This window comes from Chionomys nivalis, chromosome 5 (genome assembly GCF_950005125.1).
Source record: "Chionomys nivalis chromosome 5, mChiNiv1.1, whole genome shotgun sequence".
NCBI lineage: Eukaryota > Metazoa > Chordata > Mammalia > Rodentia > Cricetidae > Chionomys > Chionomys nivalis.
The window spans coordinates 18,693,217-18,719,019 of NC_080090.1; the positions used below are offsets into that span (position 1 = coordinate 18,693,217).

Here is a 25,803-nt window from a genome sequence, read left to right on the forward strand (position 1 = left end):
TCTAAGAAAAAGAAAACCATTCATGGGAACTTGTCTCTCTTCCTAATTATACCAGAACTCTTCCAGACAGTACCCTCCAACAGTGACAAGCATCTGCCCCACAAAATTGTCAGGGGGTTCGCTTCTGCCTGAGCATTTTGTTCCTGAATTTCTCTTAAACATCTCCCTCAGCGTCAATCCCAAGTCTTCTTCCATGCCTCTGATTAAGGTCTGGAGATGCATGTTCTCACAGACTCCAGGAAAACAGCAGCAATTCACACTATGACATGTGTGAGCATCCCCTGCTCGCTTCATCAGGAAACTGAGGATGTTGGCCCAAAAGACTAGGCATTCCCAGAGCTACCCAGCCTGGTAAGGGATACAGTGGAGTGTTGATACCTAACTGGAACCATATTAGTCTTTCATAGGGAAGTGTAGCATTGGATCCTTCAGGTTCAAGCTCACCACGAATATGCAGAGGAGGTAGCTATGGTTACATACCTGAGGTTTCTCTAAGTAGTTCCACAGCTTGACAGCTCCATGGAAGGTAAAATGTAGATAAGATGTTATTACAGCAAATAGCAATAGCTACATTTGTGGATTTTGTATAATTCCTTCAACATTCATGTATCTGACCCTTTAAAAGCCTATGACAGCAACATGAGCCTTTGTTACAGTCCTAGAGTGACAGATATTGTGCTGACGATCAAATGCTAACTGGCTAACCCAAGGATGAGATGCCAAGAAGTGACAACACCATGGCAACCACACTGGTCTCCAGCATGGAAAATGAGTGGCAGTAGCCTAGTGAGAGGCACTTAGACTATGGGCTTACTGCTTTGGCTTTTGGGTAAAGAATAAGCAATGAGGCAGATGCTTCCTTTGCTCCTAATTCCAGAAGCAGTTAATCTGTGAAGCGGTGGCCCCAGTTCTGTGTCATTTGCAAAGTGAGATCCTCAGGAAAGAGCCTATTCTAATATGGCTTACCTTCTCCAGGGGATGTTCCATCTCCCTAAAAGAAGCTGTTCAAACAGCTGAACATTTTTCTAACCACTTTAGACATCTACTCACAAAACCTCCCTGAGTCCTCAAATGTCCCCCGAACAATAGTCAGCTTTCTGTTAACTATAACCAATGCAAATCATAATCAATTTATAAAGAGAAAAGGTTGATTTTATATTTTGAATTTTTCTAAAGGCAGTAAAAGCAGACTTTTGCCAGTATTCTTTCGACGGATGGGGCAGGGGATCTTAGTACGCCACCAAGCTCAATTGTGTACATGAATGTGGGGCTAGGAATGTATACCTTGCAAACAGGGTGAGACACATCCGTGAATGGGCAGTTGCTAAGAGAAGCTCTGGGTATACTAAACTGGCCTAACAGAATTCTTCTTAAGGCCAGGTCAAGGATTTAGACAAGGGTGTAGGTGGACTTTATCATGTTCCATGGGTAAGGAGAATCATTTTTACAATTGTTAAAGGACTTTTGCAAAAACGGCCTATGCAGGCCTGAGGCCAGGGTAAAGAAGACTTTGCCAAAATGAGGGTCAAAGGAATGTGTTTAAAGTTTGACCAAAAGAAGTTTGCCAGTCTCTGAGAACAAGCTTATTTTGACTCAAAGTTGTATTGCTTTAAGTCCATAATGGATTGGTGCTATAGTGACACAGAGCACCAGAGCAAGGGGACAAGGTGGTAAACAACCACGTGCAACAGGAAAAGAAAGACTCAGGGGTCATACAAGTTCAATATCTGTTCCTCAAATTCCCAAAGGTCTAGCAGGCCTTCCTCCTAAAGGCCCCACCTCACTCACTCTAATGTAGTAGTGCCATCCTAGGAAACAAACCATTGGCATGTGGCCTTTGAGGGGGTGACAGCTTTGACATCGCTTAGGAAACACACCTCTGGGAATGTGTTTGTGGACTTTCCAGAGAGTTTTAGCAGAGGAAGGTATACCTGCCCTGAACATGGCAGCTTGCACACCAGGGGCTGGAATCCTAGACTGAAGAAAAAGAAAGCCAACTGTGAGCCAGCAATCCCCATCCTCTTCCTGCTCCATCTAGGTTTGAGGGGTCCCAAACTTGCACCTCCCTCACCATGAACTCTGGCATGCCTTCCTGATTTTGATACACTGTGACTTCTTGAACCGTGAGCCAAAATAAATTATCTCTCTTCAAGCTGCTTTCTGTCGGGTCACAGCAGGGACCAAAGTGACCAATAACACCAGACATCCAGATCCTAATGATAGAAATAAGGATTCACAGAGACAAACTGAAAAATCGCCTCCACTTTTCTTTACTTACTCATTTGATCTAGACCATGACAACCATCAAAAATTGTTCTATCTGGAGAACTGCATATCGTAACTATACTTTTAATTTTTGAGTGTGTCTGCTTATAAGTATAGAACAAGTCAAAATCAAAGGACAAATAGCAAGCAGTGGGTAGGTAGAAGAACACAGCACTTACATCAACCAGGAGAACAGTCTTGCTCACCCCCACCATGGGATACACAATAGCGACCTCTCTTGGAAGTGATTTACCTTCTAATTATTCTCAAAGGTACAGCCTTGCTAATACTGTTTACGCATTAGCTGTTCTCCTTTCTCCTTATCACAGTGTCAGGGAGCCAGCCTGTTCCAGGACAAGGAATGCTAGGGGCCCTTGGATAAATCCGAGTCTGAGACAAAAGGTCCTGCTTTGATCTCAGAGTCTGCACACAAGGAGCACCCATAGCTCATGACAATTGACCAGTATAATTTATGTCATAGAAATAAAAATAGACCAATAGAAAAGTATAGCCTTGATGTCAATGAACTTAGAATTTGAAGGACGTGTCTACTGCAGAAGAAATAACTGAAGGAACAGGGTCTGTCTAGACTGACATCCAGAAAGGAACAAACAAGACATTGAGATAAATGATGATGGGACAGTAGGAGGGACAGCATCAGTTTTGTCTCTCCTGTCATAAAGGGAAGACTTTCAAAGGATACAAGATGTAAACCTATGAGATGAGAATTGTCACCAATGAAGGGATGGCAGAACCTAAATCCCTAGAAGAATGAAGGACTTGGAGAACTAGATTGGCTTATTTAGGAACTTATAGGGAAGCCTCAAGTAACCAACGCCAGCGCAGTAAGTTGAGGACCAGGAAGAGTTTCCACCTTCCCTCAGCTCTTCCCTTTTCCTCCCTTGCCATTCTGGAGCCTGTATTCCATCTGCTCCCCCGTCTCATCCTACCCTAAACCTTCAGTAGTCTCAAGAATGTCAAGAACTTCGTCTCACTGACACTTTGCTTCAGTACCCTGTCTTCCATGTCATGTGACTCTGAGCTACAACTATCTGCTTCCTTGTCTCATTTTCTTTTCCCTCTTAAACTTTCTCTGGTTTGATTGTTTTTACTGTATTAAGAGTGCAACCTGGGATCTAGCACATGCTTAACAAGCACCCTACCAGTGACCTACATTCATTCTCTTTCTTTCTTGAGAACCGCATTAGAGCCTGCCTTCTCTGCGTCCCAGCTGTGAATTTTGCTTCACGAGCTTCTACCCATCACTTATCTTTTCCCAGCCTGCTTACACGTCTCCTCTCCACTTTTCCAAGTTTATTCCTTTCTTCAAAGCCATTTTCCTCTTTCTTCCTTAAAATAAATATCCTTGCACTCTCTTGAACATGTAAGTAAATCATATTTTTTTTCTTATCCCTAACTATGAAAGTCAGGGAGCAGATTGCTTACAGCACCTCCAAGGAAACTGTGGGAACAGTTCCTGCAGCCTGGTCATTGCTCAGGTCCTGGACTCTTGGTCAAAGCCTGGAGCAGCCCTCAGGTGGCAGCAGGCTGGTGATTTCATTAGTGCTGGTACATCCTATTCTGATCTGCCATCCCACACATCCCCCTATTGAGTGAGATGCCTTGTGCCCTCTTCACCTTCATTCATGGCTCACAGACTCCATATGAAGGCAGATTCAAAGCATTTCACAGAACTGCCTCTGATTAAATTCTGTGAAAGCCCAGCCGAGAATCAGGTTCAAGACTGTCTTGTGCATAACGTCAGGCACCATGGCTGTTTGACTTCTTCACACCGAAGAGCTTCCTCCAGCTCTGTAAGAACAAACATCACTAGGCATCTTTGGATTTTTTAAGTTTTAAGTAAATATGTAGATATGTCCAACCACAGGGCACAGGTTGAATAAAGGCTTGTAATAGGAGCTGCTCTGTATGCTGCTCACATGGAGGTGATTAGGTTGTGGTCATGTGATGCATGATTCTAATTAGTCTTAATAATAAAAACCCAGAATCAGATATCAGGGTAAAAACTGAAAGATCAGAGAAGTAAAGGACAAGTCACAGTCACCTCTTACCTCTCAGACTTCTCAGACCAAAAAGGGCCAAGCTCTTGCCTCCATTCTGCCTTATCACTTCCTCTCTGCCCAGTCTTATCACTTCCTGTCAGTCTATACAGACCTCCAGACCTCTATGGTTAACTCTGATTTCCAGGCAAGCTTTATTTGGGAGAACACAAACAAAAATATCACAACAGTCATGTCTGAGAGCAGCCACCGCCCATAATAGAACCCTGTGACTGGAACACAGAACAGGTCTGTGGAGCAACAGTGGAAGACCAGATAGCCAATGCTGTCCCAAGACACCCAAAATGGCTTCCTGGCAAGACAGGGTCTGATTCTGAAGTTGAATTCTCATGACATACCTTATTCTGCAGTTTCTACTTCAGGCACCTCTGACCTTGACCTCTTCCCCTTTCTCCCTTGTTCTCTACATTTCTTTCTTGCTCCCAGGGTTGATTCTTCCTCCTTTTGCATCACATATCCAGTGCTCCCCAACACTCCTTCAGGCCGTTCCTCCTACCCTCCCCAGCTTGTTCACCCATCACTCCTGTCACTGTTACCCAATTTCATATTCCCACCCCATATCCCTTTCTTGTCAACTTTGAAAAATGGATTGTTTCTTACCAGTGTCGCAGCCATTGTAACTTTTGTGAGAAAATAAAAAGAAACCCACTCAAGTTCTAATTAGAGGAGTTGAGAAGCCATGAAGGGGCTCACAGTGGATTTTCTGGTAAACAATTCCCGTCCTAGAATCTCTCTGTGGTCTAGGCAAGCCTTGGGCTCTTATCACCCTCCTGTCTAACTGAGGATGAGACAGGATTTGGGTTATGGCCGTTCAGAAGATGGCTACGCTTTAATTCTTCCTCACCCCCTCTACAGTTTAGCTCATCTCTGGCTCCCTAATCAAACATCAGTGCCTCAAATACCCCAAACAGTGACAACCCTAAGATGCTCACTAAGCATGTGAACGATAGGTAAGCATCCCTGCATAACATCTAAAGAGATTTCTAAAATTCTATTGCCTCTTCCTCTCTCCTTTGCTGCCAGCCTAACACAGGCAATGTCAAACCAATACAGTCTCTGCCCCTCTGCCTTCGTGTTCTGCCCCCTACAGATTAATGTTTTTACTTATGGAGGACATTTCTGTTTATTTGACAAGGTCAGTGTTTGGAAGTAATATATGACCAGTTTCAGCATTTCTATGTACTTAAGAGATGCAAAATAATGGTAACTTAAAACTCCCTTACTATAATTCAAACTGGAAGTCTTAAGTAGCTACATAAGTAACATCTCTAAACTGCTACATGTGTGTGAATTGTGGAATATTCTGTGACCCAGGTCACAGTAACCAGCTGCTACTGGCACAGCAATGCAGTTACTGGCCAGTCATTGTCTTCTGTGGCTCCCCTTGAGCCCTCAATCCTGGAGGACCAGCAGTAGTACAGACAGACAACCTTCTGTCTGCAGCTGCCCCCCACGCTCCTCGTAGATCTTCTCTGCTCAGTGTTTGATGATCACACCAAGGCTTCAACCCCACTGTTATGCCACTGTCGTCTGGCAAGTCATCCCTGTGCCCCTATTCCAGTTGGCAACCACAAACTTCTTCCCTCACACCCTCCCCTTTGCCTTGACTTTGCAAATAAACGTGAACAGAATTGCTCATCTCTCTCCTTCCCTCACCATCATCCCTGTTTCTGCCCTTTGCTCTTCAGCCCCTTCCCTTCAAAGCTGCAGCCATTTTTTCATTTCTCTCTCCCCTCTCCTTCCTAGTCCTTAAGGAGTCTTCACGGTACCTCCCACAGATAGAGCCACGTCGCTTATGTGTACACTGGAGTACAGCGTCAGCCATCCTCTCTGGGACTGATGATCCTTGTGTCCTGATGGCTTCTGGCTTCTTATCGTCGTTAATTCAAGTCTCTACCCACAGATCATATCTCTAATTTACTCCACCATCCAGCACTCAGACACTTCCAGGAACTCCCCTCACCCTGACATGCAACATTCTGCTTGGTTTCACTTCCATCCATTAACAGCTCTTCCAGTAATTTCTACAGTCGTGCCCACTGACATTGACTGTTCTCTGAACAAGACTTAAATTCTCATCTCTGTCTTTGTTCCTGCTTGGTGCCATCTCTAACCCGTTACATATTCAAGGAAGTAAAACAGATTCAAAGATTAATTTATAAATCTAATAATTATTAATCTAAATTAAATTAAAATTATTAATTTAAAAGGTAAAGAAAACGTTGCATGGGTGGTAAAGATGAATAGTACCATATTTACTTAAGCCATGTGCAGGCGTTAAATATATGTTCAGGACATAGTGAAAGAAATATTCAGTTTTCATAATTGTTTGTATTGAAGGATATCTGAATGTAGAATAACATCAATAGTGTGTATCTCAATTATCAATGCATGTCTACAGATAACAACAAAAGTTAGTGTAGGCTTGAATAGATCCAAGTTGCATGTATTTATGTGTGTGTGTAAGCCATAAAACAACCTCAGCATCTCAGTGACCTCTTGTCATCATCCCTGAAGTACTAGCCATTGTTTTTTTGTTGTTGTTGTTGTGTGTGTGTGTGTGGTTTTTTTTTTTTTTTTTGAGGGAGAGTCACCAGAGTTCAGCTGTTTTATGCACAAAAAGCCCACAGTCATATCATCTTGCCTCTTTCACCTTCATCCTCATGTTTGGGGCATCACGTACACAAGGGGAAAGAGGCTTCATCTTCCAGGAAGCAGACAGTAAGAAGGCTGTAAGTGCAAGAGGCAGAGAACAAAGTGTCTCCTCAGAGTGACCTTACTAGTTTACCTCCAAGGCTCCTAGACATGTCTAACTGGGAAAAAAAGAGGTTATGATTCAACACTGAACCAGTCAACTCATCACGCTTACCTGGATACACCCGGGGAATTAGACTGCAGAAAATTGCAAATCGGTTATAGTATTAGAAGGTTTTGCATGTGTAATTTTTTTTGAAGTTTTATAATTATATTTATGTACAGAAAACTCAGCAGTACATTTAACCCAGTTTAGTGGCGAGTTCTTTGGCCTTTGCCTTTTCCAGCTTGGCAATTCGAGCCACAGATTTAGGACCCAGGACGTTGCCTCCCCAGTGGCGGCGGATCTCATCATTTCTGTCGTTGTAATTGGTCCTAATAGCTTCCACCAGCTTGGCCAGAGCACCCTTGTCTTCCGAGTTAACCTGTGTGAAGGCAACAGTGGTGCATGTCTTCCTGTGGACCAGCCGTCCCAGCCTGGCCTTTCCCTTGATGATGCAGTAGGGGACCCCCATCTTGCGACACAGGGCAGGCAGGAAGACCACCAGCTCAATGGGGTCTACGTCGTGGGCAATCACCACTAGCTGAGCCATCTTGTTCTCTACCAAAGTGGTGACTGTATTGACGCCTGCTCGAAGGACAGGTGGTCTCTTAGTTGGGACATCCCCTTTGCCGGCAGCTTTCTTCTCAGCACAGGCCAGCAGCCTCTGCTTCTTTTCCTGCTTGGTCTCTGGCCTGTACTTGTGGGCAAGTTTAAGCAACTGGGTAGCTGTTTGCCTGTCCAGGGCCTGGGTGAACTGGTTAATAGCAGGAGGAACTTTGAGACGCTTATAGAGGATGGCCCTCTGCCGCTGCAGCCTGATGTAGCGGGGCCATTTGACGAAGCGTGTGAGATCTCTCTTGGGCTGGATGTCCTGCCCAATGCCGAAGTTCTTAGGCCTCTTCTCAAACACAGGATTCACCACCTTCTTCGCCTCCTGCTTCTTCACGACGGCGGGGGCCAGGGCCACCTTCTTCCCATTGGCCTTCTTTCCCTTGGGCATCTTGCCGGGCTGGAGGAGAGAGAAAAAAAGCTGCATGTGTAATTTTTATATGAGCAAAACAGAAAAGAAATTTTTGCTTAAAAATGTTAAGACAAGAAACTACCAACCTGTCACGCTCTATCACAGCCTGTCATAAGGCCTCATTTTAATAAATTATTGTGGGGTGTTTTTTTTGCCTCAAGTAACATTTGGAAAGAGAATAGATTTTTAATGAGAATTCAAATTGCTTGTGTGTCCATGACAATAATTACAAACCTATAAAATAGGTTCTATTATCTTTTTTTTTTTTTTTTTTTTTTTTTTTTGGTTTTTCGAGACAGGGTTTCTCTGTGGCTTTGGAGCCTGTCCTGGAACTAGCTCTGTAGACCAGGCTGGTCTCGAACTCACAGAGATCCGCCTGCCTCTGCCTCCCGAGTGCTGGGATTAAAGGCGTGCGCCACCATCACCCGGCCGAGGTTCTATTATCTTATGAGTTTTTAGGAAAGTTTATGGAAATTAAATGAGGAAATGTCAAGAATACTTAGTAATTTCTCAGTAGCTACCTCTCTTCCCCATGGGAGTTCACAAACTCTGATATTTTTCTCATGCTTTCTCTATGTTACCTTCTATGGTAACTCCGGTGTAAGCTGTAATTTCTCGGCTTTTTCCTATAAAGACAATGATTTTTTTTTATTTCCCCTAGAATACAAAATAGTCTCTAGCCCTCAATATATGACCAATAAATAGGTTAAGGCTGAGTTGCTGTTTTATTAATTGAATTATCTGTTACAGGATAACTGCAAAGCAACTATATAGCTCTTTTCTCCATGCTTGGGGCTGCCGTGTGGGTAATGAACTGTCACTGTCACCAGGCACCTATTTCTGGTTGATCCCTGGGAGCAGTGCTGACAGATGCTGGCTTCACAACACTCATCCGGGAGCCACAGGGGTCCTGCGTCTTCTGGAACACTGTCAACACCACAAGCTGGGAAGATTTTTTTATTCTTTCCAAGAAACTTTTTTAAAATGGGAAAAATAAAATCTCAAGTTAAATTTAAACCACCAGCCTTTAAAAATACTCAAGTCACTTCTTTCTCCCTTTGTTTTGGTGACATAACAAGTATAAATGGAAAAGAGATGCTGCGTTAAAGTTCTGTCTAAGAGACCGAGCGCCCCCCGAGAGCGTGAGCCTGACTTTCTGACAGATAAACAACTTCCTGTCTATAATCGCTTTAAGCCGCAGGCAAGCCTGGTGGTGCTTTCTTTTTGTATCTGGCCTTCTAGAAAATAGCCCTCAAATCAAAATTATAAAAAGAATACATATTAGTCACCGTTTTTAACGTCCTTCAGAAGAACATATGTGTGTAATCATTCTCTTCTAGAAGTTTCTAGTTGGATGCATTGATAATTAGTTTTACCAAGTTTCCCTCTTCCTTACTCTCTAGCCTCACAGCTCTGGAAGCCCTGGGCCTGTTGTAGGTTCTCATTGCATTGAGAGATAAAGCATTGTTTGGGTCGATAGCAGTGTGAACTGATTGGCTGTCATTAGGCACCCCTGAATATGTTCACCTGTTTCAGAAATACATTGTAATGAATGTATGTGTGCCTGCTTGGGTTCCATATGATATAAACATAGACAATAAGGTCTTTATCAGACATCACCGCCCAAATCTTCAGCTCATTGTTTCAGGAGATGGGTTCTAAGACAAGCTACCGTGCTTAGGAATCCAGCTATAAGTTATTGAAGGACAAGTGGGAACTGGGGACAGAAGTCTTTGGATTGCTTGGAAGTTCTGGTGGTCCACCCCAGACCTAATTCTGACACCTCAAGAGTGTGTTTCCCTGCCCCACACAAGAACATCCTTGTCTTCCATGCCCAATCTACTCCGTCTTGACTCTCCACTTTTCTCTGCTAGAGCGGTGAATGGGGAGCACCATCAATGGAGAGTAATGAGTTTGAAATTTCAGTCTTCAAAATTCTTTTACTCCTCAAAGTATAATGTACGGATGTCCCAAACTGCATACTTAGGCACCCTAGGACATGGCAACAGATCCACAGAAATGCCGTGAGCTATTTAAAATCTCTAAAGTGAGTACTGTAGATGGATGTGGTAAAGTAATCTCACACTAGCCCAGAATTGAGTACAATAAAGGATTCTTTATTTAGGGGTAGACTCACAGGTCAAAAGTCCATACACAAGCAGGGAACAGGAACCAAATCCAGCAGGAGAGAGAGAGAGAGAGAGAGAGAGAGAGAGAGAGAGAGAGACTACTCAAGCTCTATGTTTGCATTTAGAGTACAAGAGACCACACCCAAGTGGGCTGGTATCTTACAGGCTATTGGCTGAAGGCGTTCTCACAGCAAAGGACAGAAATAATCATTGCTGTATTTGATCACCCTGGAATTCTTGAAGTAATTTCACCACCTTACTTGCCTCAATAAAGCATCACATCAACCATTGTTGGTAGAAATTACAATCTTCACTTTCACCATTGAGTAAAGATTAAAATGATCTACCCTGAAAAGCACATGGTAGGCCAGGCTGTTCTAGAAAACACTTTCTCAGTATTGATCAGAATCATCAGTAGCCAAGCAAAACACTAACATTTCAAGCTTAGTCTTGAGAGAAGCAATTATCCGTAAATTGCAAAAGCAGATGAGATGGCACTGCAGGTGGCCTAGAAGCTAAGAGTCAAACTTGTCATTTACCTTTTAAGACAACAGTTGTCAACCTATGGGTTGTGACCCCTTTGAGGGTCCAGCAATCCTTTCACAGGGGTTGCCTAGGACCATCAGAAAACATAGATACTTATATTATGTTTTACAGCAGTAGCAAAATTATGATGTAACAACAAAAACAATTTTACAATTCATGATCACCACAACATGAGGAACTGTATTAAAGGGTCACAGCATTAGGAAGGTTGAGAACCACTGTTTTAAGACCATGGAAGACCAATCATGATATTTGATATTGACTTTCTGAATGGCACATTTTGAGAGCTGACGTTAAAAACAGTGTGACAAGGATTGGCTGTCATTTTCCAGTGATTTTAGGCAACCCCTATGAAGGGTTGAAAACCACTGTTCTAGAACAATCCATCTCAATGTGGTCCTTGGACCAGCAACAGCTCTATGCACTGGCAAGTTCTCAAAGCCACAGCACAGACTTACTGAACAGAGACCATGAGGCTAGAAATCTGAATTCTAACAACCCTACAGGTAACTCTGTTATATCACTATTCTGGGCTGGAGAGATGGCTCCGTGGTTAAAAGCACTAGCTATTCTTCCAGAGAACCTGGGTTCAATTCCCAGCACCCACGCAGCAGTTCACAGCCATCTATAACATCAGTCCCAGGAGATGCAGTGGCCTCTCTGCACTCTATGGGCATCAGGTACACACATGGTGCACAGATATAAATGCAGACAAAAACACCCATATACATAAAATAAATAAGTTTTTAAATTTCTTTTTAAAGAGCCACTATTCTTGTGTGAAGCTAGAGTTTGCCCATGGGCCTTATGTTTCGAGATAGCTTGATTCTTCATAATAAATATCATTTCTTAGAGAACACATGGAAGTTTACATTTATTAGAGAACAAAAGACTAGCTGGGGAGGAGGGCACCAGCTGGAGTGAAGGGAGGGCAACGAGAGAAGAGGAGGAGGTGAGGATAAAGTATAAGGACACATGTGGACGAAGGTGCTGTGGCGAAACCCATTACTTCATCTGCTAATCTTTAATCTTTGGTCTAACTTTTACTTTGACAGAGGGACAAGTATAAGTTCTCACTGTTATTACTGAGGCAAATATATTTTCACTGATTTCACAGAGAGAGGAATAAAAGTGACTAATTGTATGTCTATGAGCTCATCAGTAGAGATGTATAAACACTGATATCATTTCCCATGAGAATTTCTCACCCATCTACAGCAAAAGTTACTCTTTGCTCAGCATCTCCATGTCTTGGGTCCCATATTTGATATTTTGCGTATTTTTCCTCTGAACCCCCTTTCCATCTCTTTCATCTCTTTGCATGGCAGGCAGGAGCACCACACCACTCCAGGTAAGGCCCTGGAGCTGCCCAAGGTCAGTCTGATGCTCAGGCCGGTGTGTACATAGCACTTACGCCCTGCCTCAGTCCTGCCCTGTTTAAATCATTTAAACCAAAATCCACAGTGTTTGAGGTTCCAGTGAGTGTGCACTGCATGCCTATGAGGTTTAAAATGCTAAGGAAAGCTCTCAGGTTAACTGTATGAGCTGCTTCCCCATCCCCACCCATTATTCTGACTATGCTGGATAGAAATATCTCTGGCTGGAACCTGTAGCCCAGCATCACCCCAGCACAGGAAACAGATGATCTTGGGGGCAATGCCTCATGCATTGTGTTCACGGTGGGAGAGCAATGGGGATGGTATGAGACAGTAAGAATGGGGCAGAAGGCATCCAGTCCTCTGCTGGTTAAGAAAGGTTGCTTAATCACAGACTTTATCTCAAATTACTGGTTCAAGGTAAACAAGGACTTTTCACTTTTAACGTTTTAATTTCCCTGCAGAGGAGCATCCTCCCACTGTCCTAGCCCAGGCAAGCTGCTATGCCCTGCCCTCTTCATCCCCTGCTCTTCTGCTTCCTTACAGATAACCATGGAGGTGGGGTGGGGATGCTTAAGGTCTTTCTTGATGCATTCCCCAAATATGAAGTATTCTGCTGATGGGCTGTATGAAATCAACTCTAAACCAGGGATGGTGGCTCACACCTGTAATCCTAACGTTAGGGAAAGAGGCAGGAGGGCCAGGACATAGTCACCTGCCATTGTCACCTGCGTACTGAGTCTGAGATCACTCATTTTGAAGTATGTAAGATCATGTGTCCCCCACTATCAACGAAAGCCAAAAGCAAACAAATAAACAAAAACGAAAGAAAATCAGGGTTTGGAAGATGGCTCAGTTAGCATTGTGCCTGCCACTCAAGCACACAAACCTGCGTTCAGCTCCCCACCATCTAGCGTCTGCTTAAAAGCAGAGTGTGACCATGGGTACTGTAACCTTCATGCTCAGGAGAATGTACAGAGCCAGGCAGAACCCAGAGCCTGCTGCCAGCCAGTCCGATCAGTAGGTAAGCTCCAGGCTCACTGAGATACCCTGTCTTAAAAAATAGAGTGAAGAGTGACTGAGCAGACACTGTTATCAACCTCTGGTTTCTGCATGCACACACACACACGTGCATGCACACACACACCAAAAAAAAAAAAGGAAGAAAGAAAGAAAATAACCAACAAAAATACCATGGTAAAATCTAGCCTATGAGCATCTTCATGAGAGATGATGTCTCCCCGCCTGCCCCTCTCCCACATGTCTTTGTGGCTCACCTCGCAGTGGCTGCTGGTAGGATTATCCAGGGCAAGTATGTGAACATTTAAACACAACCGCTGAGATTCTCTTCAGAGTCCGTTGACTATCCAGCTCCAATGATGGATATAACATAAGCTGAGGAGAGCCCTGACATTGTCTTAATTCTTTTGGTCCCATGGTATATTTTCACTAGCAAGCCATTTTTTCTAAACCACAAAATGTGTCTCCTTTCTCCACTTGTGGAAAGGTCAGTGGCTTCATGATGGGACCTAGTTCAGTACTTGTTTCTGAAGCCAGCCCTCATTTTTGCTTCTTTCTGTAGCAGAACAAATTCTACAACATAGCAACAGATTATAATCCTGTAGAGATTGCGTGGTGATTTGAGTGTTAATTAATACATTCATAGCTGGTAGCAAAATATGAACGTCCTGCTCACTAAACAGAACTGTGGAAGCTTCTTGTCTTCCTTGAAAACTTACTCTTGAAGATAGTCAGGGAAAATCAACAGCAAAGTCGTGTTAGGAAAGCCCCTTGCAAAGAAAATGATGGCCTGAAATGAGTTCATGGGAAAAGATTCCCATTCTGCAGGCTTTGTTTCACTCCAGGAGACAGTGTTGAACCTTGGAGATAGGAGCAATACAGGGACACTGTGTGAGGTCTTAGGGAATTGGGACAAATGAGAAGGGTTCTGTTCTGCCTCCAGCTGAGTGTAGGAAGCTGAAATATAGGCTGGATGGGGCACCCACAGTACCTATGAGAAAGTGACAAGTTAGTGGTTCATAATGAATGAGCATTGCTCAGCTCTAACGAGGAAAATCACGGTAGCAGCCCAGCATATAGAGGTGTAAAGATGGATCTAGATGCCAAGTCACCTTTAACCTGGAGGCTGGTTCAGAATGGTGGGCATCTTAAGGAACTCATTTGTCCTCAATCAGCTCATTTTATTAGATGCAAATAACTGACCAGAATATCTTATGGAAGGCAGTCAGTCCTTCAGAGGTAAAGGCACGGCTACTCAGCTCCCACCCAGGGCTTAGCATCAGGGCAAATCTTTGTGCTAAGCTCTCTCGATCTCTCCTATGTCCTTGAGTTTGTCACTGTCTTAGGGTTTTGCTTTGCTTTTTTAATTTCTGTGAAGAGACACCATGACCATGGCAACTCTTATAATGAAAAAATTTAATTGGGGTGGCTTGCTTACAGTTTCAAAGGTTCAGTTCATTATCATCGTACTGGGGAGAATGGTAGCATGCAGGCAGATCTGGTGCTGGAGTAGCTGAGAGGCCTACATCTTCAAGGCAACAGGAAGTCAACTGCCTGTAACACTGAGGGAAGCTTGAGCAAAAGAGACCTGAAGCCCACCCCCACAGTAACACACTTCCTCCAACAAGTGCCACACCTAATAGTGCCACTCACTTTGGGGGACATTTTCTTTTAAACCACCACATTCCACTCCTTGCCTCCCAAAGATCTATAGCCATATCATAATGCAAAAAAATGCATTCAACCCAACTTCAAAAGTCCCCATAGTCTATAAGTCTAAAACTTGTTTCAAAGTCCAAAGTTTCTTCTGAGATGCATGGGAGTAACTGTAATCCCACTGTAAAAAAACAAAATCGAAAAACAGATCACATACTTCCAACATAAAATGGCAGAAGATATACATTACCATTTCAAATCGCCGTCTTGGGAGGTGGAATAACTCACAACCCAACACGTTTGTGCTGACACCTTCTTCTCAGGCATTTTTTGTGCGAAGTAATGAAATACTCACGGAAATGTCTGCATGGTAGTTTCATAGGAGTCCTCTGTCTAGAGGCTTCACATGGTTCTGGAATCTGGATTCCAACAAAAGAGCCCAAAGTTCTTCTCTAAAGAATAGTTAGTTACTCACAGATTTTAAGGGAAAGTGTGAGGTTATAAGGAGTGTTGTGAGGAGGCCACTTCTTTATTCCCAGCTGCTCAGCCCTGAAATAGTCACACAGAAACCATATTATTTAAAACACTGGTTGGCCCATTAGCTCTAGCTTCTTATTGGATAACTCTTACATCTTAATTTAACCCATTTCTAGTAACCTGTGTATTGCCACGTGGCTGTGGCTTACCAGGTAAAGTTCCCAGCATCTGTCTCCTGTGGGGTTACATGGCTTCTCTCTGGCTCTGCCCTTCTTTCAGTTTAGTTTTCCCCGCCTATCTACCCTATCAGGCCAAACCAGTTTCTTTATTAACCAGTGGTATTCACAGCATACAAAGGGGAATCCCACATCACACGGTAGCTTTCAATCTGCAAAGAGGAAGCCAATAAGGTAGACTTAAGAATTTTTTAGTTTAATTTAAAGCCAGTTAACCAGGACTGTTCTCAGGGTTTTGAAAGCTACTGATGATTGGAGGAGAAAGGAGTACACCATAGGGAGGCTTCTGATGTTACTCTGAACTGGTTTTGAGGGAGTTAAATCACCTCCAGTCACGTGGGGTGTTTTGAGATTCTTGATGACTTGTGGTTGGGGCTGACATTCATTAAGGCCTCCCCAATCTTTGTCTTTATGAGAAGCAGAGGCCCAGAAGCTCAGTTTGTAAAATGAAATTAATTCACAGCTGTTATGGATAATCTATGTGGATGAGTGAAACTTGATATATGGAATATACTAAAAGAAATGCTAGTTTAATGTTTAAGACACATCTTTCATGCACAGCGTCCAAGTGGCTACAGACGCAGCTCTCCAACAGCTGTGCGGCAGCAGATTGCTGTTTTAATGAACCAATAACTCATTCTTAACCAGACTCCTTTGCACACTGGCAGTGGTATTCAAATCACACTGATGTGTTTAGGTTGCGCTGCTGCCCCAGGAGCCCTCCAAGCCCCCTCTCCTCACTATTAATTGTAGTTCCAGTTTAACTCTTACCATCTTTTATTTTCCGTTGTTCACTGAAGCTTTTTTTTAAAATCAATATTTCTTTTATTTTTGAGATTACAGTATAATTACATCATTTTCCCTTTCTTTTCTTCCTATATGCTATATCCATATGTCCATGCACATTGAATAAAAAAATAAAAAAAGGAAAAGCAAACATAACTGCTCCTGGGTATGGTAGAGAAGGTTTATTGTAGATAAAAGGGAAAACATAGCCAGAGGTAGGGACCTCTGGGAGAGTCCAGAGTGTATATGACCCTGATCTGGGCCGTGTAGGGAGAGGTGGAGGGGAAGGGGAGGGAGGAACCATGTGGAGCAGTCAGGAGGCTCAAATGGCTGGATTACATAGAAGAGAGCAACCCAGCCCCATGGACTGGAGAGTCCAGGGTAGGGTGCAGGGAATGCCAGCCAGGAGGCCCCTGTAACAAATAGGCAGAGGTTGAGGGATGCAGGGAGAACCTGGCAGCCAGGTCCACTTTGGTATGTTAAATAGGCATCTCAGCCCCTTGTCCCAGGTTTGAAACCTAACACACACACACACACACACACGTGTGTGTTCTTAAATATGTAAATACGACCTTCACAGTCTGTATAATTACATTACTTGTATGTATAGTTTCATGACCCTTTGTTATTGGATAACTAATTAGTGTGCTCTTTCCTGGGAAGAGAATTTCTCTCACTCTGTTTCTTAGCTGTTTTCTTGTGTGGGGTTGAGGTCTAATGAGCTTTCCCCATTCATGTCTGTAGAACTGTTGTAACTTTAAATTTGCAGTGTTAAAAGTTAACAGGGATTTCGCAGCTCCTCTTTGAACATGGACTTGAGAAAACGCTTACATTTTAATCACGTTCCTGTCATCTCACTCTCCCCAACAGTGGTCTCAGTACTCATTTTGCCATCTTTAAAATTCTTAGCAAGACATCTCACTAAATGAAAATCCAAAACCCGAAATCTTTCAATGGCTTATTCATATTTCTGAGGTAGCATAACGACATGCAAGTGCATTTGTTGGTCGATTAGTGTATTGTTTGTGTTCAATTGGAGGCTTTCCTTAAAGACTCTTGTTTCATTGTACATTACAATAACATGAATAAACACACTGTGATAGGTTTGTTCAAATAGCTGGAGATGTGGAGCAATTGGTAAAGTGCTTATCTAGAATGCAGGAAGCCATAGGTTTGCTCTGCAGCACAGCATAACCCAGCATGGTGGAACACGTCTGTAATTTCAATACTCAAGAGGTAGAGGCAGAAGAATCAGAAGTTCATGGTCATCAGTGGAGATATAAGGAGTTTGAAGTCTATTTGGACTACATGAGAACTTGTCTCCTGTGCATGCATGTGTGTGTATGTATGCATGTGTGTTCCTAAGTACATAAACACCACACACACATACACACACACACGTCAGAGTGAAGAACTGATTGCCTCATTGCTATTGGGCATTTGTTTCTTTGGTTTTTTTTTTTTTATCAATACTAGAGATTCTGGATCCATCAATTTGCATTTGTAAATAACTACCCAGTACATTTTATTAATCAACCTGGTGGAGCAGTACCTCCTTCTTAAGCAAGCATCTTAGGCTCACATGCAGTAATACAGATTCCTGTATCTTTTACCTTCTTGTCCTCAGTAGTGACTGAGTAGACAATTACTGTAACATTCCAACCTGGAAGTAAATTGCAGATCAGTGCAAAGGCCTGAGCCACTTGCCCATGATCTGAGATACTGTTCATTTGTTTTTACCCCAGCCAGACTGCAACCCTCAAACTGACTTCATTAAGGTAGTCAGTACCCATTGGTATGTTTAACAAAAGTGCAGTTTGGAGTCAGCCCCTGCACTGCTCTGTGGCTTGCTTGCCTTCTCTGCAAAATGGGAATGAAAAGCTGGTACCTCTTAGAGCTGAGAGGATTTGAGGAGATTTGTATAAACTCTGTCAGGGAATTATTAAAATCTTTGTTAGAGTTGTTGCATCTGTCAGTATGAGTGCTGCTGGTACCGTCGCTGCTGCCACCTAGGAATCCACTCTGGCCAGATTAGATAGCTGCTTGGTCCCTGCATTTGCCTCTCATTCTCAAAAGGATGCCAGAAAAGTGAGAGTCAGTGGTTCTATGCTAGAGATCATTGCAAAACTATTTTATAAACCAAAATACCATTTTGTCTCTGGGTTTTTGAAATGAAGAAGCCCCTGTACCGCAGAGGACAGATCATTAGAGATGAGAAAAGGTTTATAGAATGAGAGACAATATTTGCAGCTTATTTATTGGACGGGGAATGGATATGAAGAATATATGTTGTGTTCAAAAGCTAAACACCAAAACAAGCCCACGTAATTCAATTTTCAATGAAATAAAGATCATAACAGAGATCTTTCAAAAATATACATGAGCACCGGGTATATGCCAAAATTCTCATTCTCACAAATTAGCAGAGAAATGTAAATCAAAAATATGACAGGCTAGAATCTCATCCCAGAATGAGCGTTATCAGAAAGACAAATGATAAATGCTGGCAATGGTATGAAGAAAGGGGAAATTCTTTTATAAGGATGGTAAGGAGGTGAGTAACACCCCCATTTTAGGAACCAGTAGAGATGTGCCTCCAAAACAAAAACAAAATCCAGTATGACCCAGTAATTCTAACTACTGGGCACATAGAAGATGACATCACTCTATCAGAGATGCCTGCTGATCTGTGTTTATTAGCTACAGCTAAAGCTATGAAGTCTACCTAGATGCCTTCCCATCAGTGGGTGCGTGGATGGATGATTTAAATGTGTGGTATGTATGCACACAATTATTCACACACACAAGTGAAATCCTTTCGAGTTTAGCATCATGGATGGAACTGACTGGCTTATTTCACCTGAAGACCTCCAGTTCCATCCTGAACGGCAAGGATCACATGTTCTCATTCATGGACACTGGAAGCTTGGTCTGGAAAGAGCCGACAGGGAGAGCAACGCTAGAGACTAAGAGGAGCAGGGGGATGACAGGGAAAGATGGTTGATAAAGGGCAGCATGTGGGAGGGGAGGAATTCGTTCTGATTTTCTACAGCACAAAAAGATTACAACAATCAATGATGTGTTGCACAATGACAAGAAAAGGAGAGTACCAAAAGTCAAACATACAAAAATGATGTCACGCTGACAGAGATGAAGGGCTTTCCATCTCCAATTTGATTTAGCATGAATTCCATGTATGTGCCAATTCTCCAGAATGTCCATAACTACCTATAAATACCTTCTCTACTTAAAAAGATAGCTGTAGTAACTAAAAGATGCAAAATCATTGCATGAGTAGATTCTCTATCTTTCCTGATGTAGTCTCTTAATTGTCTTGGAGTTTAGGGGGTCTGGGCTGAATTCTTGCTTCTGTGCTAGAAATGAAACAGCTGGATGTGTGACCAGTGGGCAACAGTGGACAGAGGCCAGTGTCCTTCTGCACAGCATTGGGTTCCATTTGTCCTTCAATCACGTGCCTAAGTCCGGGAAGGATCTCAGGGTAGCTTGGATTTAGAATGTTTCCTTCCACTCGTGAGAGGTTGAAAGAGATTTATGTACCAACTGTATTCCATGTCTACTTGCTGGCAGCCGACTGTTTGCCTCAAGGCCACACACAGATGCTATTTATCTGGCTATGGATATTAACAGGCTTTTATTAACTTTCTATAAATAAAAGTGACAACTTGTATTAGAGAAAATGCCCCGTGCAAAGAGATCAGTGAAACCTCAAGTTAGTGTGAGCATCGTGGCCTTTCGATATGGCTGGGCAGTGACAAGCATCTCAGGCCACAAGTTCTTGTTTTTCTTTCTGAAGCCAAGCAAGGTCTCTGCTCTCACTCCCTCACAAGAAAGAGCACTTTATCTCCCTGTAAATGAAGATGGGGATGATGAGAGAAGAGTGGGTAGAAAGGTCATCCAGGGGAGATGCCTTACCCTACAGCATGTCTGCCCCTAGGGAGAATTTTCCTCTGCCTGGAAAGTCCTTTTCAGGATGATCAGTTTCCTGTGAAGTCTCAGCCGAGAGTGGCAGGTGGGGAAACAGTCGGACCTGAGCTCTGTGCCAGGCTGGAAACAGAATTTGCCCTTTAGTCAGAGCAGCAGGAAATCCATAAAAGAAAAAGGCCTCAAAGATTTACAAGTGGGGTTTAAATGCGTGGAAATTAATCACATATAAACCGAGAGCAGAGGTGTCAAGCAGCTGCACAATAAATTACAGAAGTAGGTGGAGGTTCAGGTGAGACTTGGGAGGGGCTTCCCAACGTGGGCGTGACTCCGAAGGCTCGACTGTGAAAAGACTCTTTCACGTAGAGAAGAGGTGGGAGTTCTCTCCCAGGCACAGCCTTCACAAAGGCCCACCACATCTGAGGAATAAACACACCCACTGAGCTCCTGATTCACTTCTACACTGAACAACAGCAAATTTGAGTTGAAGAAAAGAATGTTTAAGTTTTTATTCTATTCAATGTTGTGTGGGCATGTGCCCCATGGTATACAAAGTTGTCAAATGGCTTTGCAGAACCAGCTCTCCTCTCCCATCTTTCCTTGGGTTCCAGCGACCAGGTTCAGGCTGTGCAGCAAATGCTTTACCCACCGAGTCATCTCGCCAGTCCTGAAAGAAACATTTCTAAAAATCCTCTTTCCTCTTCCCTCATGCGTCTTTCTCTTGCTTTGAATTTCATTGGAAATGAAGGATCCACACACCATGGTTATTCACACAGTGAATGCTCGGTATTTGTAAGATATCAGTGAACTGAGGCACTGGCCATGCCTCAACAACGCTGAAGAGCACTCTGGAAGTGCTAAGACTTGCCCTGACTCGCTGGATGTCCTAGTTAGGGTTTCTATTGCTGTGAAGAAACACTGTGACCATAAAGTAAGCTGTGGAGGAGAAGGGTTTACTCAGGTTCCACTTCCACATCACAGTCCATCATCAAAGGAAGTCAGGGCAGGAACACAAACGGGGCAGGAACCTGGGGGTAGAAACTGATGCAGAGACCATGGAAGGGTGCTGCTTACTGGCTTGCTCCCCATGGCTTGCTCAGCCTGCTTTCTTATAGAACCCAGAACCTCCAGCCCAAGGATGGCACCACTCACAGTGAGCTGGACCCTGCCACCTTGATCACTAATTAAGAAAATACCCTACAGCTAGATCTTATGCAGGCATTTTCTCAATTGAGGTTCTCTCCTTTCAGATAACTCTAACTGGGTCAAGTTGACAGAAAACTAGCCAGCACCATGTAGAAACATGGTGGGACCTTCCAGCCTCATTTGAATAAAGGATGGAAGGTCCCACAGTTCTAACACCCATCAGGACCGAAGATGACTTGTTTTACAAGAATATTATTTTTTTTATTCTTTTTTAATTAAAATTTCCACCTGCTCCCCGTTTCCCATTTCCCTCCCCTCCTCCCAAATATTGCCCCCTCCCCCCATTCCCCTCCCCCTATCCCCACTCCTCTTCTCCTCCCCCTACACCATTCCCCCTCCCTCTCGATACTGAAGAGCAGTCCAAATTCTCTGCCCTGCAGGAAGACGAAGGTCTTCTATCTACGTCCAGGAAGGTGAGCGTCTAAACAGGCTAAGCTCCCACAAAGCCAGTTCATGTATTAGGATCGAAACCTAGTGCCATTGTCCTTGGCTTCTCATCTGCCTTCATTGTCCGCCATGCTCAGAGAGTCCAGAATCAACCCATGCTTATTCAGTCCCAGACCAGCTGGCCTTGGTGGGCTCCCAATAAATCAGTTCCACTGTCACAGTGGGTGGGTGCATCCCTCGTGGTCCTGATTTCCTTGCTCATGTTCTCCCTCCTTCTGCTCCTCATTTGGACCTTAAGAGCTCAGACCGTAGCTCCAAATTGAGACTCTGTCTCTACCTCGATCCATCGCCAGATGAAGGTTCTAAGGTGATATGCAAGATATTCATCAGTATAGGATAGGGTCATTTCAGGTTCCCTCTCCTCAGTTGCCCAAGGTACCAGCTGGGGACATATTCCTGGACACCTGCGAACCCCTCAAGAGTCAAGTCTCTTGCCAACCCTAAGATGGCTCCCTTAGATAGGATATATACTTCGCTGCTCCCGTATCCTCCCTTCCTATATCCCAACCATCCCAATCCCCCGAGCTCCACCCATCCTCCCCTTCTCATCTTTCTCATCCCTTTTCCCCTTTGCCCCATGCCACCTCACCCGCAAGTTCCCAGTTTTTGCCCTGCAATCTTGTCTACTTCCCCTCTCCATGCGGATGACTATATGATTTTCTTTGGGTTCACTTTCTTATTTAACTTCTCTAGGATCACAAATTATATGCTTAATGTCTTTTATTTATGGCTAGAAACCGATTATGAGTGAGTACATCCCCTGTTCCTCTTTTTGGGTCTGGGATACCTCACTCAGGATAGTGTTTTCTATTTCCATCCATTTGCACGCAAAATTCGAGAAGTCATTGTTTTTTACTGCTGAGTAGTACTCTAATATGTATATATTCCACACTTTCTTCATCCATTCCTCCATTGAAGGGCATCTAGGTTGTTTCCACGTTTTGGCTATTACAAACAATGCTGCTATGAACATAGTTGAACAGATACTTTTGTCAATTGATGGGGTATCTCTTGGGTATATTCCCAATAGTGGTATTACTGGATCTTGGGATAGGTTGATCCCAAATTTCCTGAGAAATCGCCACACTGATTTCCAAAGTGGTTGCACAAGTTTGCATTCCCACCAGCAATGAATGAGTGTGCCTCTTTCTCCACAACCTCGCCAGCAAAGGCTATCATTGGTGTTTTTGATTTTAGTCATTCTGACAGGTGTAAGATGGTATCTCAAAGTTGTTTTAATTTGCATTTCCCTTATCGCTAAGGAGGTTGAGCATGACCTTAAGTGCCTTTTGGCCATTTGAATTTCTTCTGTTGAGAATTCTCTGTTCAGATCAGTGCCCCATTTTTTTATTGGGTTCATTAGCATTTTAAAGTCTAGTTTCTTGAGTTCTTTATATATTTTGGAGATCAGACCTTTGTCTGTTGCAGGGTTGGTGAAGATCTTCTCCCAGTCAGTGGGTTGCCTTTTTGTCTTAGTGACAGTGTCCTTTGCTTTACAGAAGCTACTCAGTTTCAGGAGGTCCCATTTATTCAATGTTGTCCTTAATGTCTGTGCTGCTGGGGATAAACGTAGGAAGTGATCTCCTGTACCCATATGTTGTAGAGTACTTCCCACTTTTTCTTCTATCAGGTTCAGTGTGTTCAGACTAATATTGAGGTCTTTAATCCATTTGGACTTGAGCTTTGTGCATGGTGATAGATATGGATCTATTTTCATTCTTCTACACGTTGACAACCAGTTCTGCCAGCACCATTTGTTGAAGATGCTCTCTTTTTTCCATTGAATACTTTTAGCTCCTTTATCCAAAATTAGGTGTTCAAAAGTTTGTGGGTTAAAATCAGGGTCTTCTACTCGGTTCCATTGATCGACTTCTCTGTTTTTATACCAATACCAAGCTGTTTTCAATACTGAGGCTCTGTAATAGAGTTTGAGGTCAGGGATGGTAATGCCTCCAGACGATCCTTTATTATATAAGATTGTTTTGGCTATCCTGGGTTTTTTGTTTCTCCCTATAAAGTTGATTATTGTCCTCTGAGAGGACAAGAATATTATTTAAAAACACTTTCCGTTAGGGCTAAAGAGATGGTTCAGTGGTTAAGAACACTGGCTACTCTTCGGGTGCATTTCCAACACCCACATGGTGTCTAACAACCATCCATAACCCTATTCCCAAGGGATCTGCTGTCCCCCTCTGGTCTTCTTCAGCACCAGGCATGCATGTGGTGCACAGGTGCACAGACACACATGCAGCCAAAACACCCATTCACATTACAAAAAACAAAAAAAACAGCTAGGCCATGCAGTGGTGGTGCATGCCTTTAATCCCAGCACTTGGGAGGCTGTGACAGGTGGATCTCTGTGAGTTCGAGGCCAGCCTGGTCTACAAAGTGAGTTCCAGGACAGGCTACAAAGCTACACAGAGAAACCCTGTCTCAAACAAATAAGCAAATTCTTTCCATTTATCACATATAATGACATGCATTTCCCACTCTACCTTCTGATGCAAGACCTTCCACATTAGCATGTCTGGAGGTGCTGTCATTGTTTGGGTATTGTTTATGCATCCATATTGCAGTATCATGGGAGGAGAAGCATCCCTGTCATACTTAAGAGACATAAGCTCACATGAAACTTTCTCTGGCTCTTACCAACCTTTCCACTCTCTTCATGGTGTTCCTTGAACCTTAGACACAGTTGGCATTGGCAATGCCATAATCTTGAATCTTGATTGTAAGAGGGAACTAAGTGTTTGCTGGAAATCCTCAAACAGAAGCACAGGGATGCACAGTGATATTCTGTGTCATTGCAAGATTTTTAATTCATTCAAGTTGTCTGCAAAAATAAGCAAAATGAAATAGCTTAGCCCCAGAGATAACAGACACTGGCTTCCTAGGGTTCTGGGTTAGACGATTTCCTTTATATGCCAGGTTTCTCAGTTACAGAGCAACAATTTCTGTATTGACCTGCTTCACAGGTGATGGCTGTAGACATTGCCTAGTGGCTTTTCAGCTAATAAATTAGTGGCCTGCTGAGGGTGAACAATGGATGGAGTGTGACAAGGGAAAGTCACTTAAGCTGCCGCAACACTCAGCAAAAAGCTTCAGTGTATTCAAAGGAGAAAGAGCTGTTCCTCCCTATTGAGTCTAAACAAAAGCTCCTGCTGCCGCCCTCCTGCTTCTTTCCTTCCTTCCCGGATGTCAGTCTCGGGAAACTGTAATTGGAAATTCACTGCTGTTTAAGATTTAAAGGCGAATTCAGCTTCCTGTTACCTGAATAAATTTCCTCATCTTGATGAAGTTTATTTTGCTGAAAAAGCACGCCAAGTAGGGGTGGGAAGAGAGCTCCCTGAGTAAGAGTGACAGCTATATGTAGGTATAAGGCCCTGAAGTCAGATTCCACCCCCTGCCTGAGAGCTCTGAAGGGTGCCGCACACTTTCTGGCTGGCATGTGCCTTGTAGCACCGGTATTGTGAGAAAACAGAGGCAGGATTGAGCTGCTTGCTGTCAATCCAGGTTAGGGGAGAGACCCTGCCTCAAAGAATAAGGTGCAGAGTGACAGAGCAGGACATCCAGCTCTTCCTCGGGCTTCTGCAGGTGAGCATGGGTGTGAGTGCCCACACAAATGACTTGTTCGTGTGCATCTGTGCACACATACATACACACACATGCAAGTATGTCAAATTTTTATCCCTTGGCCTCTAGTCAAGGTCCTCTAAAGGTAGAGAACTGATAGAATGGAAGGATATATATTAAAAAGAGGATTTATTAGAGTGACTTACAGGCTGTGGTCCAGATAGTCCAATAATGGCTGTTTCCCA

The 25,803-nt window shown here is 43.4% G+C and overlaps 2 protein-coding genes across 4 annotated transcripts in view; one reads left to right on the top strand and one right to left on the bottom strand.

Annotated features, from left to right (window-relative positions):
- Pld5 (phospholipase D family member 5) overlaps positions 1-25,803 on the top strand; it is a 325,180-nt gene that overhangs the window by 249,532 nt on the left and 49,845 nt on the right. The gene's annotated exons all lie outside the window — the stretch shown is intronic.
- Positions 7,302-8,149, bottom strand: LOC130875007 (60S ribosomal protein L7a-like). Its single transcript, XM_057770621.1, has one exon. It carries the CDS (start codon positions 8,141-8,143, stop codon positions 7,343-7,345), a length of 801 nt encoding a protein of 266 aa, XP_057626604.1. The 5' UTR covers positions 8,144-8,149; the 3' UTR covers positions 7,302-7,342.